The sequence below is a fragment of the Nicotiana tabacum genome, chromosome 16 (assembly GCF_000715075.1).
Source record: "Nicotiana tabacum cultivar K326 chromosome 16, ASM71507v2, whole genome shotgun sequence".
NCBI classification, from domain to species: domain Eukaryota; kingdom Viridiplantae; phylum Streptophyta; class Magnoliopsida; order Solanales; family Solanaceae; genus Nicotiana; species Nicotiana tabacum.
The window spans coordinates 40800438-40819202 of NC_134095.1; the positions used below are offsets into that span (position 1 = coordinate 40800438).

Sequence of the window (18765 nt, forward strand, 5' to 3'; positions counted from 1 at the left end):
CGTAACACATGATGTGTGAGTTAAACGCAAGTCACAAGTTTGAATCTTGCTGTAGACAAAAGTTTGGTATTAAGTGGAGAAAGATAGAGGGGTGAGCGCATTATCCACCAAGTTTAATGATGTGCCACAGGCCCGGGACATTTCTTGATTATAAATCTCATAGATTATCTTTAAGTCAATATCAAGTTCAAATGTTAAACCGATTTTAGCTCAGTTGGTAGAGTGGAGGACTGCAGCGTGCTTCCATAGCAATCCTTAGGTCTCTGGTTCGAATCCGTCAGGTCGGAAAATTTCTTTTATTTTCTAATTTCTAATGAATCTCTTTGTCGTTGCTTTTTTTTCCCCTTCCCTTTCCCCCTTCCCCTCTCTGGTTTTTCCTGCAAATTGAATCCAAAATTCTAAACCCTTGTCTGTCGTTCCTTAAACCCTTCACTCCAACATCAGAAACTAAAGAATACACAAATGTCAATTTGGCGTCTCCTTTGGACCAAATCTACCACCACCGCCATTTCTTCCATTTCCAAAACCTCAACTTCCCCAAACTCCACTTTCTCTCAATTCAGACAACTTTCCACCTCTTTCCTCGTCACTAAAATCCCCAAAAAATTCCGAAAGAAACGCAAGAAAAAGGACTTCCCACGTACCAAACTGGTCCAAACTCAACCAAACATCATCCCCTACTTCGAAAACATCCTCGTACGCGATACCCATTTCAGATTCCTCACTAAAACCAAAGAATTCCTGTCCAAACAACCCCATCATGTCCTTCGCCTTGACGATGCTGGAAAACTTCACCAGCAGCTGGGGTTCCCACGTGGCCGCAAGATTGTCCGTTCCCTCCAACGCCACCCTTCAATCTTCGAAATTTATCGACATACTGATGGTAAGATGTGGTTTGGTTTCACTGATTTTATGGAACAATTGTTGGAAGAAGAATCTTGTGTAATGAATCAAATGGAAAATGATAGAGTTAATGTTGTTAGGAAATTGTTAATGATGTCGAAAGACAAGAGGATTCCCTTGAGTAAAATTTATCATAATAGGCTTTTATTTGGTATACCTGAAGATCTTAGGGATAGGATAGGGAAGTACGAGGATTATTTTAAGGTTTTTGTTGAGGAAGATGGGAGAAGGGTAGTTGAGCTTGTGAATTGGGATCCTACATTGGCGGTGAGCGCGTTGGAGAAGGAGTATATGGTTGACGAGGATAAGGTGAAGAGGGCGTTTAAGTTTCCAATTAAACATGGCAAGGCATTGGATTTGGATGAAGGCGATGAGAGGAAGTTGAACTTGTTGTATACGTTGCCTTTGGTTTCGCCTTATTCTAATGGAAGCAAGTTGGATTTGTGGACTGTGGAGGCTGAGAAGTTTAGGGTTGGATTGATTCATGAGTTCTTGAGCTTGACGTTGGAGAAGAGAGCCTATATACATAATCTTGTGGAGTTCAAGGATGAGTTTTGTCTTACAAAGCATACTTATCAGATGCTCTTGAAACAGCCGCGGACGTTTTACTTGGCTGGTACGGAAATGAATTGGTGTGTCTTTCTAAAGGATGGGTATGGGGAAGATGGGGTTTTGCTAAATAAGGATCCTCAGGTGCTGTTCAATGAGAAACTGTATGGATATGCTGGCATGAAAGTGTTGGAGCCAACCAGTCTTGTCAATGAGACATGAAATGTTTCTTTAGCTATGTTCTTGTGTAACTTGTTGTGATGACAGAGCTTCATTGAGCAGAATTTGCACCAAGAATACCGAAAAACTTCCAACTTGTGGTAGAATAATGCACCAGATTATACATCAAAACAACATTATACTAGAGGTATCGGAGTTGTTTCGAACATTTATTTACAATTTTTCCTGCTGCCTATGGTCTTTCAGCTGTAATCATGTCCATATTCACAATGTAGAACACTATTGCGCTAACAATGTGGAAAACTTACTTATCATAAAAAGAAAAACATTGTAAAAAGCTATGGCATTTCATTGTCTAAGGTAATATTCAGTATTCTACTATTATTTGAGAAATTTGGATGACTGAGGTTAGTTTGGTTTAACCATGACTCCATGAGTAAATTCTCTTTCTGATCTCTCTATCCGCATGAAAGTTACAATCTTGTTCAGTCCATTTTCCCACTGTTTATCTGTAATTAAATTCAATTGTGATATCTTCATTTACTTCCTCTACTTTCAGTTGGTTAATTGGATAACATAGGATGGTGGTTAGAGCTGATATAATATGCATATTTTGTGAAGAACATTTAAAAAAATATATTGTGAAGACATGAGTAAATTATGATATAATGTTCATTGAACTCGTATGAAATACATAACTCGATGAGAAATACACGAGAGAATAGAATCGTCCTTGCTTCAATGCTGGCAAGTACAGAAGAAGACTGCAGCAGATTTGGAAGACTATCCCATGATGCATCATGTGGACTGTTTGGTTGGAGAGGATAAGAGATGTTTGAAGTAAAGAAACAACACATTTCTTTTGTAAAGAATAGATGTTTGCAGAATTTATACTTGTGGCGTAAAGATAGTGCTAGAAGATGTTGCATTTTTTAATTCTCTGTGACTAAAGCTGTAATGAGGAACTTGTTATCCTCCTATTGTACTTTTTCATTACTTTCTTGGTACTACTATATAAAATTACCTTACCCCAAAAAAATCATTCTTAATTACGCTCAACCTTTGATGACAATCTACCACAGACTAGTGATTAGAAAAGGTGAAGCCAGAGCATAGGCTTACTAAAGATGGCGAAAGGTTCTGCTCATTTATCTGTCAAAATGAATGGGTAGTAATTGTTGAATTCGTGTGTTACCCGTTGTTCTTTCAATGGAAAAGGATAGCCAACGTGAATGGCTTGGCTGCTTGCTAAAGATGAAGGTTTGCATTTTGAAAGCTTCTGTTTTGATTTAGCTGTCAACTGTTCAATTTGTCTGTTACTTGTTGGTCTTTCAATGGAAAAGGATAGCCAACAGGGACAGAATACGCGCCGTGAATGGCTTGGCTACTTGAGAATATTACCTATATTCTGTTTTTATCCTAAGTATCCAATAGGTGTGGAAGATTATATAAAGCATGAATTATCAGTTTCTTGATGCTCTTGGCACTATTCAATCATGGATTGTCATTTAGTCAGAAATTTGTTCAACTTTCCAAGCTAATATGCCTCATGTTTAGTGTTTATAGTTGAAACATTCAGTCAACTAAAACGTTGGAAATATAAGACTACAAAGAATCATACTTGTGTGGCTCAAAAGAAGCCTTGAGAATTTGACGTATCATCAGGAAATTCAACTAATGCTGTCTATTAGGTTGCTAAGCCTCAAATTTACTACTCCCTCTGGTCCAATGCGTTTTTTTTGGCTGTTTTTACACATATTAAGAAATGGGATTTTTACCTATCTATACCATATATCAAACCTTATTACCTTCATTGTTTAAGGATTGTGTTAATTACATTTAAGCATACCAAATTACCTTTTATATGCCATAATTCAAATTAAGGGTATAATTATTCCTTCATTTATTGTAGGCGTGATTTTAGGACTGTATTTTCACGTTATTTGGTTTACCCGCCTCTCTCTCCTCCCACCCCCCCCCCCACACCCCCCACGATTTACCTTCAGTTTTTCCTCCATTCTCGTACAATCTCTTCTCACCCACAATTACCATCACTTTCTTCTCCACTTAATTACCTTCAGTTGTATCCCCCACGATTTGAATTCACTTCCATCTTTGTCTTCAACTCCTAAATCATGAAAAAAACCAACACTCCCCAAAAAAATCATCAAAAGCTATATTAGCTGATATTCCAACCTTTGATTTGGGTGTTTTAACACCAAAATCACCACCCAAAAACCCACAATCGACGCATGCAAGTGAACAAACTACTGGTATTTCATCTCCTAGACAAATTCGTGCGGAAATGAGAAGCAAGCATTTGCACGATGTTGATGTTGGTGGAGTTGATAAACTAGTCGAGAATCAACTCAAACGCAAGGGGAAAGAGTTGAGTGTAGATGAAGATTTTGTAGATGATTCTCCCAAAGTTCCATCTGTGAAAAAACACAAGGTCTCTCCTTCTTCATCAAAACCAAAGAAGAAGTAACCCTCAAAAAAAGTACCAAAATTGGTTAAGGAAAAAATTTCAATAAAGGTAAACACTATTTATGTTTCCTCACTGTTTTGTAGTTTGATTTTGGTTGTAAAAATCTGTTGTTCAAGTGTTAATTTAGTGTTCAAGTGTTTTTTGGCCAAATGTGGTATTGTCCTAATTTTGTAGATTATTTGTCGCAATTTTGTAGGTTTAATGGAACTGTGATTATTAGACAGTGTATAACTGTAGTTAGTTTGTAGTTGATTTGTAGTCTGATCGTTAAATTGTAGAGATGTTATTTTTCATTGCAAACTGTATTGCTGCTACATTTAACTTCATTTTAAATACAATTAATCTACATTTTGTGAGTTACTTGAAGTAACTGTTACATTCTGTAGATAATGTTTACACGTGCATTGTTCTTCTTTGATTGTTCAAGTGTATTTTGGTAAAATGTGGTGTTGTCCTAATTTTGTAGATTCTTTGTCTCAATTTTGTAGTTTAATTGGAACTGTGACTCTTAGACAGTGTATAAATGTAGTTAGTTTGTAGTTGATGTGTAGTCTGATGGTTAAATTGTAGATATGATATTTTTTATTGTAGCCTGTATAGCTCATATATTTAACTTCATTCTAACTACAGTTAATCTACATTTATGTGAGATACTTGAAGTAACTGTTACATCCTGTAGATAATGTTTACACGTGCATTGTTCTTCTGTTATTGTTTTGTAGTTATAGGTGTGGGTAGGCTATTCTTCTTCTAGTTATATTTTGTATTTGTCATGTAGTTATATGTAGATTACTGCTTCCTTTTTATGCAAACTACTAATGTTCATTAATTTTATATTTTCTACAGAATGGACCTTACTTTGCACAACAAAATGTTGATTATGGTGTGCTTAGATTCCACAGTTTGTGTGATCCTAGCATACCTAGCCAGATACAAGCTTTACTCTCTCTGAATGCTTTAAGGGTTTTCAGAAAAACTTGTTTTGGTTACTTATTAGGTCTCCCCACAATCTGTATGCAAAACCAATCACTTCATCTTCTGATGAAGTATGAATTGACAAAGACTACTGACTCATATTTTTCAGTACTATTTAAGGGTGAAAAATTGAATTTTTCCTTGAGAGAATTTGGGTTGATAACTGGTCTTAATTGTGTGAATAAGTTTTCAGACTATGGTTACACTTCCACCTATGTTAGCCCTTTAATGAATACATATTTTCCGAACAAAGAAAGGGTTGAGAAATGGCATTTGAAAAATGTAGTGACTAATAAAGCATGGGCAAACGATGTGGATGCGGTGAAGTTGTGCATTCTTTATATGTTGGAATTTTTTGTTTGTCCTTCTGATAAAGACCATGTGACTTTCATAGACAAGTTTATGTTCTTTCTAATAGAGTCTGGTAATTTTGAGTCATACCCATGGGGTATCAAATCCTTCAAGCAGGTTATTGAATCTGTCCGACATCGTCTTAATCCCCATGTACATTCTTATCTGATACGGGGATGCTCATTAGCCTTGAAAGTGTGGCTATATGAGTATTGCTCGTCCGTCAGCACCGAGCTTGCTACGAGATGTTCTGAATCTATACCTCGCATTTTAAGATGGTCAGCTACAAAGGGGCAGATTTGGTTAACTGCAATTGAAGAGAAGATGATCAAGCCTGAGTGGATCAAGGTATTTTTTCCACTTTTGTATGATGCTACAATTACATTCATAATAACTACATTGAATCTACATTTTTTTTTATCACTTGAATTAACTGTTATTTTCATCATTCAGTTCACAAACATGATTGAATCTGGAGAAGAGCTTGGAGTGCTTAATCTGCCAGACAAGATTCAATATGAAGATGAACATGGTGCTCAACCATCACATGTTCCAACTGCTGCTTCTCCATCATTTGAACCCAAATATACAGATTGTCAAGAGGACATTGAATCTGTCAGTAGCAAGCTCATGAAGTTGAAAAAGGGGATTGTGCAGGTATTATGAATAACTACAATATATTGACATAATTTGCTACATTTTGACTTCATTACATAACAATTATAGTATGTTATACATTGTAGTTAATTTGTGGTATAAATCTATAACAATTATAGTTTGTTGAATTGTAGTGTAACTGTAGCAGTTAGAATAAGATTACCAACTAATTATATATTTAATTTTTAGGTTGATGGAAAGTTAGATGCCTATAGGAAGGCTGTTTTTTAGGAACTCTCAAGCCTTCGAGAGTTCATAGATCAATCTTTGAAGGGTGTTATGAATGTGATAAACAAGAGGTTTGATTTGGACGAGTCAAAGGTAAGAATTTACATATAATTTTGTACTAAGACTAATTAAGACATATGAATAAAGTAGTCTCAAATATTCCCCAAAATTGTAGTTTGCTGGTAGTTCAACAAAAAATAATTACCAACATCAAGGAGAGAACAACCAGCAATTCCAGTTCAATGCTGGTGATCAACTGCATGGAAGCACAAGCAATACAGGTATCTACAAAATTCCTACATACATATCTACAAATTTCAAGACAACATTATTTAATTATACTAATCATTTTTTTTACTGTGTGTTGCAGCTACAATTTCTCCAGAACATTTTCAACCACATGTTGACTTATATCCTGACTTCCAAGAAGCAGCTGAGGCATATAAAGCAGGTACAGAACCATTTCTTCATTACAATAAGGTTTTTATGCAAAATTTTAATAATTTACACCTTAACTACATATTCCTACATATATCTACAATTCTCATTTCCAATTATTCATTCAAGCTGAAGTTTCAGCAGAACATCTACAAGGAAATATTGAGGAAGAACCAGCAATTGATGAAGTAGCTGAGGCACAACAAGCAGGTAATATATTCTCTATATTCTCTATAACTCCATAATACTGTTCATATCTACATAGATCTACACTTATCTACAGAAGGTGAAGTTTCACAGTCGCCAATTCACGGTGTGACTGTGACTGAAGTTGTTCCTGAAGGCATTGATAAAAATGTTGTTCCTGAAGGCATTGAAAACAAAGGTTTGACATTGGATGACTTTGAGCTGCCAGAAAACTTATCACAGTTGGTCATGTATGGCGAGCCCATACCAGATGAATCAACCCCTGTTCATCCCGGTAGAACCAGGCAACCGGGAAAACATGCACGATCACCTTTCACATCTTTGTATAGTTCTGGAGGCAGCACATCTGTTGGACCTAAATTTTTTTACCTCAAGCACCCCTTCACAAGTGTCATAGGTGAAAATGTAGATCCTGAATTGACAGAAAGGTTCACCAACTGGTTATACATTCGTAGTGATAAAGTATCTAGGAGGTATGAATGCTTCATTTTACACTGTCTGTTCACCATTTTTATACTTTAAAATTGTAATTCGTTTTGTCAATTTTTTGTATTTGATATTTTTTTGTTATTACAGGAGGAAATATTACTTTTCCAAGAAGGATAACCAAATCAAGCCTTGGTTGGATTTTGGTTGTGAAAAGATTGATAAGAAGGACTGATTTTATGACCTTGCTCACCCCGGACAAGTCATCAATAACACAGTAAGTATAAAGAACATAATCATTCACAATATCTGTTTTGTCTTCAGCTGTGTAGTGTAATTGTAGTTTATTTTTCAGCTATGATGTGTAATTGTAGTAATATTGTAGACAACATATATATGTTACTATATTTATGTCTCAGCTGTGAAATTTTGCTTTTTATGGACCTTATGTATCATATGTGATGATGATTGTATGTACAAACTGGAATTTTGGTACTTTTGACTGACTTGGAATCTCTGTGTACCACAATTGTAGTTACCTTGTAGTAATATTGTAGAGCTTGTGATTGTGCCTATTAATATTAACTGTAGGTTGAACTTGCTGATTATTGGGACCTTAAGTTAGGTGGTATGTTTCATTTGTTCCTCTGTATAGTGAATAAATGTAGACAGTGCATAAATATAGTTAATGTGTAGTTGTTTTGTAGTCTGATGGGTCAATTGTACATATAGTACTTGTTCACTATGGTTCATACAAACTACAATTAAATTACATTTTGTGAGGTACTTGGACTAACTGTTATATTTCTGTAGTTATAGTGTAGCTAATTTGCAGCAATCTGTTAGAGTTTTTAATAAATTCAAATTGTAGTTAATCTGTAGCTGTCTTGTAGACAAGTGTGGTTACACCGTACCTTATTGTATATGTTTATTCTATTTTGGCAGCACATTGATGTTATTATGTATTATCTGCGAAAAAGAGGCAAATATGGCCCCAACAATAATACTAGGTTCACAACTACGGATTGCTTGTTCAAGACAAAGATTGAAAGAATCTATGACAAGTTCATAAGTTCTCCACCGGAACAAAGGTATTCGGTTGTTAAACCCGAGGATGATGTTGGAGAATATATTCTTGGGTACAGAATTCTTGCTAATGTTGCCTGGGATCTTGTTGACTATGTGCTCATACCTGTGAACCTTGTAGAGAACTTTCATTGGTTGTTGCTAGTTTTTGACATAAAGGACATACAACTTTATGTTTATGATTCCATGGTGAGAGCAAACCGTCATAAAACAGTTGAGACATTGGTTGACAAGTTTTCAATCATTATCCCTCTGTATTTGTCATGCACTGGTTTCTATGGTAAACGTAAAGACATTAACTTCAAGAGCACAAAGGCATACATCGAGAAACCAGTTACGGACCCTCTCGACATACAATGGATGGTTTCTGAGATTCCACAACAAAAGGAAGGCTCAGTGTAAAAAAATAATCTCCCTTTCTATATGTTTAATTTTTTTATTTTAATCATTTGTTATATAATGAAAAATTCTCATCTTATGCAGCGATTGTGGTGTATTTGTGGCTGCATTTGCGGAGTATGTTAGCCTTGGAGATTTGGCAATTCCAAAGGAAGATCTTTCTGATATTGACCAACACCGTAGACGCTATGGAGCTCTACTGTGGGACTATGCAACAAAGAAGCAAGAAGATGGGTCAATCAGTGAGAGTGAGGTTACTGGCAGGCTAGCAAGGAGGAAGGGTGCTCCGGCAAAAAACGAGAGGACTAGAGTGCAACGAAAGAAAAATAGACTATTGTGTTCCTAGTTTGGTCTGTGAAATTTGGTAGTTGAATTGGAAAACAATGTAGGAAATATGTCGTTTTGGTTTTCTACAACACTTTTTGTTGATTACATTATACTCGAGTACTCTGATTACATTTTTACAGCAACAGCTTTGTCTTACAATTTGACTTTAATCTTCAAGTTATTTTTATAAATACCTTCAAGTGCCAAGTAATATCTGTATATAACTGCCATTTGTTACACAACATAAAGATAAAATAAATACAGGAATCATATAAATAATTTAGCCATCTTTTATCAACAAGGTTTATCAAAAAAATTCAATTTATCTACATTTAAACTACGTCAAACTACATTTTAACTACAACTCCTCTACATATGAATAACAGGACTACAGTTCTAACACAGTTAAACTACATATTCACTACAATCTGGATACAATTTACGTTGAATGCATTCTTTATTAATATCAGTTTTTTTGTATACAGTAAATATTAAAGTTTAACTATTCTATAAAAAAAAGACAACTTTAGATGCTTGACAGAATACATAAAAACATAAATAGTGCAGATACACAAATTGATGTTTATACTTCTTATTCATCTTCAAAAACTTAAACAATTACACAAGAAAATCCGATAATTTGAGCTCACTAACATTTATTTTGAATAACTATTTTAACTACATGATATTCATTTCTTTTTCGGCGCATTCTTGCAAGTTCTTTTGTTATGCCCTTCACCTCCACAATTGCCACATGACACCTTGTATTTCTTTGACTTTATTTCATCAAATGTTTTATATCTTTCCTTGTGAGGTCTCCTTGGCTGCCTTTTATCTCCCGCTGGTGGCTTTACTACCTCATCCAAAATATGTTGTGGCACATCCCATTTGCCTTCATCAGGAAGAGGATTTACTGGCATTTCATAGGTAAGCAGAAGGCTCTTCCTTGTGTAATACGGAGAGCAATAGTTTTCGTATGTTTCATTCCTATGCCTTAATGCTGCCAAAGCATGCGCACATGGAAGTTCATCAAGTTGGAATTGTCCACAGCTACATTTCTTGTTTTCTAGACACACAATGTACCGCTTCACACCATCTAACACAGTATGTATATGATCTGTTGAAGCCCTCACCTACAATTGAAGATCAAACAGAAATAATAATACATCAATCATTAAAATGGATTATCAATAATTTACCTACAAATCAGCAACAAATATATTACAGCTCATCTACAAACTATTATTACCGACAATTTGACTACAGTTTAACTACAGTCTGGAAACACTGCAGCTAGTACTTTTTTGATTCTACTGTACCAAAAAAAATATCTTACCCTTAGTTTCTGAGATAATGTACTGTTGTCTTCCAATTCTTTGTTGTATTTGTGACCAAGGTATGTGAAAGTACCCTTTGCCTTCGATAACTTTTCTTTTGTCCAACGTTCAAGAAGAGTCCTCATATACTCAAATAGATCAAATATTGGAAGCTCTCTTGCATTCTTTTGTTATAGCATTCAACGACTCGGCAATGTTTGACGTCATAGTAAAAGTTCTATTCACCGTTGCATGTACTCTTGACCATCTATGATAGCCAATATCATATAGGTAAGACTTTACACGCAGGTCTACCTCTTCAATCTTCAACATCCTTTCATTAAATTCATCCAGAGTGTATGACCGTGCTGTAGCAAAGTACAATTCATGTAATTGTAGATGTCCCTTCTTGAATTTTGACCTTATATTTGTCCATATATGCCACATGCAAGAGTAGTGTGCCAATCCTGGATAGACAACTGATGTTGCCTTCAGTATACTCTCATGCCTATCTGAAACAACACACATTGAAGGTCTTTCACCATATGCCTCCTTGAATTGCTCAAAGAACCACTTCCAAGACGCGTCGTTTTCAGAATCAACCACAGCATATGCCAAGGGAAAAATAGTACCTACATTTTTAAGACATAAAATATGATTAAATAACAACTACAATATATATTGAGAAATATAGACATGTTAACTACATTCTTTTATATAACTACAAAATAACTACAACATAACTACAATTTAACTGCATTTTAAAGACTGTCTACAAAATAAGTACAAAATTATTCCATTATTTACCTGCTGCATCCATGGTGCTTGCTGTCAGCATAATCCCCCTGTAGGCTGACTTTAAGAATGTCCCATCAACCACTACTACCGGCCTACAATGTTGCCAACCATTTATTGATGTACAAAGAGCAACAAATGCGTATAAGAAGCAATCATCTGCTGCCTTCTTCAATTTAACAATAGAACAAGGATAATTATTCTCAAGAATATAAAAATATTTGGGTAATTTGTTGTAGGAGTCACACGGATTCCCTCTCAAAAACTGTAAAGCTTTTTCCTTTGCTCTTCATGCTTGCATGTAGCTTAGGTTCAGTCCATGTTCGGATAACATGTCAGTTTGTATGTCCTTTGGTGTGTAAACAGTCTTAGGATCACAATACTTTGGAACGACCATGCTACCAAGTACTGCTGCAGTACGTTTGCGATGTATGAATGTTTCATCCATTAGGCAGCATGTGTGTTGACGGCTGAAACTTCTTATCTTGAACATTGCCGAATCATTAATTGACATTGCCTTGAAATGCCATTTACAGCTTTCAGCAACACATATAAGCCAGTAGCTACAAAAGAAATACAATATTTACACAAATTTATGAAAAAACTACAATTAACTACAAATTGACTACAATTTAACTACAATTTATAAAACCCACCTATCTTCAATCATACACTGATTTTGCTGATATATTATCCACAAATAACTACATATCTTCTATGACTAGATCTTTTTACTCTGAACTGGAACTTGTGCATCACTGAATAATTCTTCATTGCAGCAGCTACTGTTTGCTTGTCCTGATAAACTTGTCCTTCTTCAATATATGTTTGCGTAGATTCAGTTATTATTTCACTTTGATATTCCTCTATAGCTGGTGAGGATGGAAATTCAAGTAAGTTTAGGGATCCAGCAATAAATTCATAAATGTAGTTTCTATGTAGATAATTTTGAAAGCAACATTTCTTTATCCTTTTCAGTACTATGTGAGCTTTGTAGTTTAATTTTAGGTAATTGTAGTAATATTGTAGATAACATAGTAACACCATAACTCTCTGCAATGTCGAATCAAATATACCTGCACTGGTGCTTTCATTGTTGATTGCCAATTCCATATTGAAATCTCTTACGCTTATACATAAAGGATACGAACCTAAGTTTTTATTCTCCTTTTTGGTTTCCATGTACACACGAACCCCCATATCATTCCTAATCTCCATTGGAGGACAATTCTCGTTCACAATGTATTTGATTTCTATAATTTTATCCGATGTATCAATCGATAATTGTTCTGCAATTGTAGAACTGAGAATTCCGTAGCTTGCATTATCATCTACCACAATGGCATCAACTTCAAAATCTCTAAATCTGCCATAGTTATCCCAATTACCATTCGATTTCAGCATTATTGGGATTTTTGACATGATTTCGTGTAGTTGATAGGAAAAAAGACGAAGAACAGATATAGTTTCTACAATTTGAGTACTGATATCGATGAAGAGCAATTTTGTACAATTTGAGACGAAGAATAGATATAGTCTCTCTTCAGTAATTGTACAATTTGATTGCGTTTTTTGTTGTAGCTGATATCAACAGAGATCTTTTTCTGTTGAGGAAGGAGAGAATTACGCAACTGGTGCCTTCATCAGATCTGGTGCCTTCATCAGGAAGAGATATCTCCTTCAGTTTCAAAATTCGAATAAAATCCTTGACATAATCACATCAGATCTGGTGCCTTCATTTTAGGGCTTTTTTAATGGCAAAATCTACCTATTTTTGGATTGGTATATAATTTGTAGTAAAAGTGTGGACTACATGGGTAAATAACAAATTATGAATATTTTTGGTAATAAGATTTGATATATGGTATAGATAGGTAAAAATCCCTTAAGAAATTCATCTTTTGGCATTAATTAACAATATAATTGACCATATTAACCTTAATTTTGTTCATTGAAAATACAACAATACTCCTAGAAACATTACTCCAAGGGCAACTTTGGAAAAAAAGTTAATTCTCTCTTGATATTTGAAAAAATCAAATATTATGGATCACAAAAAATTAATTAAAATGGACCGGAGGGAGTACTATTGTATAGTCAGTGTATTCGTTTTCCTGACCAGCTCTCTCCCTCTCTTTGTTTTTTTTTTAAAAATAAGAGTGGTGTCCAAGTTAGCTGGTGCGTAATTCGGCTATTCTACCGAATATCAGTTATCTCTTCATGAGCCAGATCTTCTGATTATTGATGTGAAGCCAGACACAGGCTTGCTAAAGATGGCGATTTGCATTTGGAAGGGTTATGCTTTTAGCTATCTATCAAAATGAATGGGTGTTAATTGTTGAATTCGTGTGTTATCCGTTGGTCTTTCAATGGAAAAGGATAGCCCAAAGAAGAGACAGAATTAGCTCCGTGAACAGCTTGGCTGCTTGAGAATATTACATCTATTCTTATTCCTTTCCTAAATATCCTAAAATAGAGAGTGTGGAATCCAAAGGGTATGGTGCAATGTGATATGGTGTCCATCTCATTCAAATGATTTGGTAGCCAATTTTGTTGACTTGGTTTGGTTTAGTAGTCCAACTTGTTGAATTGGTATGATTTGGTAGCCAATTTTATTGACTTGGTTTGGTTTGGTAGCCAACCTTGTTGAAATTGTGAAAAGAGTGTGCGAATTGTCAAATATTGTAGGCTTTTGAGAGTGAGGTTTTGGCTATAAAAGGAGAGCTTTAACTCTCATTTCTACACACCAACAAAGAGAGAAAAGAGAGAGAGAGAGAGAGAGAGTAAGGTATTCCATAGACTATAAGAAAATAGTTTGTGAAGAAAGTGTGAGAGATATTGTAGTGAGGTGGAAAAAGCAAAAGAGTATTTTTTTTCTTTTGTGGGTGTAGTGGTCTTAGGAGTATTTGTACTCGTTACTACATAGTGTAAAATTCTTCGCTATAGTGATATCAGTTGCTCTTCTTGGCCGTGGTTTTTTCCCTTATTCAGAAGGGTTTCCACATAAAATCTTGGTGTCATTATTGCTGCATTTTTACTCTTGTTGATTTAACCATAACTTAGTGGTCCGCGTTTATCACTAATACCGTGAATATTATTTTTACGGGGTTTATTCCCAACAAGTGGTATCAGAGCCAAGGTTCTGTCTGAGTATGCTCTGTGGTTGCAGCACAATCTGAACTTCCACATCAGAAAAGAATTACTTTGGTCTCCTAATAAATAGTATTTGTATTTGTGATAAACGATGAAAGCCAACACTAGTAGAATAGTTACTTTGAATGACACAAACTATGTCATTTGGAAGGGCAAAATGGAAGATTTTCTCTATGTCAAGAATTTTCATCAACTTGTCTTCGCCACTATAAAGCCTGATAGTAAATCAGATGAAGAGTGGAATCTATTACACAGACAAGTTTGCGGCTTTATTAGACAGTGGGTTGACGATAATGTTTTGAACCATATTTCTGAGGAGACACATGCTCGAACCCTATGGGAGCACCTTGAAAGTTTGTATGCTTGAAAAACTAGAAACAACAAGATGTTTCTGATAAAGTAGATGTTGGGTTTAAAATACCATGATAATACCACGATGACAGATCATCTGAATAATTTTCAGGGGATCATGAACCAGTTATCTGCTATGGGCATTAAATTTGATGAAGAAATTCAAGGTCTGTTTCTACTTGGTTCCCTACTTAGAACTTCATTATCAAATTTTGCTCCGGATAGTGTGATCTCTATGGATCTTGTCAAGAGCAGCCTTTTAAATGAAGAGATGAGAAGAAAATCTCAAGGTTCCTCCTCATCAGATGTCTTGGTGACTGACTCTAGGGGGAGAAGCAAGAATCGGGGTTCTAAAAATAGAGAACATAATAGAAGCAAATCCAGAAGCAAATTTAAAGATATTGAATGCTATCATTGCGGGAAAAAAGGGCACACAAAGAAGTTCTGCCGGATTTTGAAAAAGGAGAATAGAGACAAGGAAAGCAGAAAGAAGATGACAATCGTGTTGCCACCGTCACTACAGAAGATCTTGTTACCGTCCTTGATGCGGATCTGATAAATATTGCTTGTGATGAGTCAAGCTGGGTTGTGGACAGTGGTGCCGCATCTCATGTGACATCAAGGAAGGAATTTTTCTCATCCTATACTCAGGGTGACTTTGGAACTTTGAGTATGGGTAATGAGGCTGTATCTAGGGTGGCTGGTGTTGGAACGATTTGTTTGGAAACTAGTATTGGAACTAAACAAGTTTTAAACAATGTAAAGCATGCACCTGATGTTCGTTTGCACTTAATCTATGTTGGTGTTTTGGATGATGAGGGATATGTCAGTACCAATGATGCTGGAAAGTGGAAGCTCACTAAGGGTTCCATGATTGTGGCTCGTGGGGAAAAACGTCGTGGTTTATACTGGACTACGGCTTCTACCTGTGTTGATATGGTGAATGTCGTTGAGAGCAATAACTCTTCAACATTATGGCATAAGAGGCTTATCCACATTAGCGAGAAAGGACTAAATGTTCTGGCCAAGAAGAAATTGTTGTCAAATTTTGAAAGTGCAAAATTAGAAAAATGTGAGCATTGCTTGGCTGAAAAACAAAAAAGAGTTTCTTTACAGTCTCATCCTCCTTCAAAAAAGACAGAGTTGCTTGAGTTGGTGCATTCAGATTTATGTGGTCCAATGAAGACAAGGACTTTGGGTGGTGCACTTTATTTTTCTACCTTTATTGATGATTGCTCAAGGAAATTTTGGGTCTACATCTTGAAGACTAAAGACCAAGTGTTGGGTGTCTTTAAGCAGTTTCAGGATTCAGTTGAAAGAGAAACTGGAAAGAAGCTGAAGTGTATTCTTATTGATAACGGTGGTGAATATTGTGGACCGTTTGACGAATACTGTAAGCAACAGGGTATCAGACACCAGAAAACTCCTCCTAAGACTCCTCAGCTTAATGGTTTAGCAGAAAGGATGAACAGGACCTTGATGGAAAGAGTCAAATGTTTGCTTTCTGAAGCAAAGTTGCCGAATTCCTTTTGGGGTGAGGCTTTGTTGACCGCCGCACATGTTATTAATCTATCCGCTGCAGTTGCTTTGCAAAGTGATATTCCAAACAGAGTTTGGTATAGCAAGGATGTTTCCTATGACCACTTGAAAGTGTTTGGTTGCAAAGCTTTTGTACATGTGCCTAAAGATGAGAGGTCAAAAATAACTGCCAAGACAAGGCAGTGCATCTTCATTGGTTATGGCCTTGATGAGTTTGGTTATAGGCTATATGATCCAATTGATAAGAAGGTTGTGAGAAGCCGTGATGTTATCTTCGTGGAGGATCAAACCATTGAAGATATTAACAAAGCGGAGAAGCTAAAATCTCCAAGTTCTAAAGGTTTAGTTAATCTTGATCAAGTTCCTCATAGAAATGCGGATGACGTTGGTGGGCTCAATGATGATGGTGATGCCCAGAACCATATTCCAGATCAGCATATTGATGGTGATGGTGATAACAATGCTAATGTTGATGAGGTAGATGTTCCTACTCACGAAGCTGTGGACGAGCTAGATATTCCACTCAGGAGGTCCTCTAGACCTTGTACTCCTTCCTCCCATTATTTACCCAATGAGTATGTATTACTCATTGATGGGGGAGAACCTGAATGTTATGCGGAGGCCATAGAAGATAAGCACAAGGATCAATGGACTGAAGCCATGCAAGATGAGATGAAATCTCTGCATGAGAACCATACTTATGAGTTGGTGAAATTGCCTAAGGGCATGAGAGATTTAAAAAACAAGTGGGTGTTCAAAGTTAAAGCTGAAGAACATAGTTTGAAACCTAGATACAAAGCTAGATTGGTTGTCAAGGGATTTGGTCAAAGGAAAAGTATTGACTTTGACGAAATATTTTCTCCTGTCGTGAAAATGTCCTTTATTCGGACAGTTCTTGGTTTGACTGCCAGTCTTGATTTGGAAATTGAGCAAATGGATGTGAAGACTGCTTTTCTTCACGATAACTTAGAAAAGGAGATTTATATGGAACAACCTGAAGGCTTCAAGGCAAAAGGTAAAGCAAATCTTATATGCAAACTTAAGAAGAGTTTATATGGATTGAAGCAAGCTCCCAAATAGTGGTACAAGAAGTTTGAGTCTGTTATGGGGGAGCAAGGCTACAAGAAGACTTCTTCAGATCACTGTATGTTTGTACAAAGATTTTTTGATGAGGATTTTATCATCCTCTTGCTATATGTGGATGATATGTTGATTGTGGGCAGGAATGCTTCCAAGATTGACGAGTTGAAGAAATAGTTGAATAAGTCTTTTGCAATGAAAGACTTGGGTCATGCTAAGCAGATTTTGGGCATGAGAATTACTCGTTCGAGAAACGAAAGAAAGCTTTACTTGTCACAGGAGAAGTACATAGAACGTGTACTGGAGCGCTTCAATATGAAAAGTGATAAGTTTGTTCGCACACCCCTTCCTGGTCATCTGAAGTTAAGTAAGAAGATGTGTCCTACAACAACGGAGGAAAAAGAAAGAATGTCCAAGATTCCTTATTCCTTTGTTGTCGAAAGTTTGATATATGCAATGGCATGCACTCGACCAGATATTGCTCATGCAGTCGATGTTGTTAGCAGATTTCTCAAAAATCCAGGAAAAGAGCATTGGGAAACTGTAAAGTGGATACTCAGGTATCTAAGAGGAAGCTCTCATGAATTCTTATGTTTTGGAGGATCAAATCTAATTTTGAAGGGCTATACAAATTCTGATATGGCAGGTGACCTTGATAACAGAAAATCCACTATTGGATATTTGTTTACTTTTTTAGGGGGAGTTATATCATGGCGGTCGAAGTTGCAGAAGTGTATCGCACTATCTACAACTGAAGCGGAGTATATTGCGGCTACTGAAGCTAGCAAAGAGATGATATGGCTCAAGAGATTTCTTCAAGAACTTGGATTGCGACAGATGGAGTATGTTGTCTATTGCGTCAGTCAGAGTGCAATAGACCTAAGCAAAAACTTCATGTACCATGCGAGAACAAAACACATCGACGTTAGATATCATTGGATTCGTGAGCAAGTGGAGAACGAATCACTTCAGGTCAAAAAGATTCATACAAGTGAAAATCCTGTTGATATGTTGACCAAGGTGATACCAAGAGACAAGTTCGAGCTATGCAAAGAACTTGTCGGCATGCACTCAGACTAGAAGACAGTGCTACCTCCTCTAGATGAATGAGACTGGATGGGGAGATTGATATGGTGTCCATCTCATTCAAATGATTTGGTAGCCAATTTTGTTGACTTGGTTTGGTAGCCAACCTTGTTGAATTGGTATGATTTGGTAGCCAATTTTATTGACTTGGTTTGGTAGCCAACCTTGTTGAATTTGTATGATTTGGTAGCCAACCTTGTTGAAATTGTGAAAAGGGTGTGCAAATTGTCA

General features: G+C 36.1%; 3 protein-coding genes across 3 annotated transcripts; 2 read left to right on the forward strand and 1 right to left on the reverse strand.

Moving 5' to 3' along the window:
- Positions 1-223: 223 nt before the first annotated feature.
- LOC107763049 (protein WHAT'S THIS FACTOR 1 homolog, chloroplastic-like) lies at positions 224-2054 on the forward strand. Its single transcript, XM_016581466.2, has one exon. It carries the CDS (start codon positions 463-465, stop codon positions 1672-1674), a length of 1212 nt encoding a protein of 403 aa, XP_016436952.1. The 5' UTR covers positions 224-462; the 3' UTR covers positions 1675-2054.
- A 4293-nt stretch (positions 2055-6347) lies between these two features.
- Positions 6348-7160, forward strand: LOC142170210 (uncharacterized). The gene is made up of 6 exons (XM_075232058.1): positions 6348-6424; positions 6507-6612; positions 6702-6782; positions 6899-6979; positions 7035-7090; positions 7140-7160. Exons 1-6 carry the CDS (start codon positions 6383-6385, stop codon positions 7158-7160), a joined length of 387 nt encoding a protein of 128 aa, XP_075088159.1. The 5' UTR covers positions 6348-6382.
- A 2743-nt stretch (positions 7161-9903) lies between these two features.
- On the reverse strand, positions 9904-10676 carry LOC142170211 (uncharacterized). The gene is made up of 2 exons (XM_075232059.1): positions 10551-10676; positions 9904-10347 (listed from the first exon to the last, which is right to left on the reverse strand). Exons 1-2 carry the CDS (start codon positions 10674-10676, stop codon positions 9904-9906), a joined length of 570 nt encoding a protein of 189 aa, XP_075088160.1.
- Between the last annotated feature and the right edge of the window lie 8089 nt (positions 10677-18765).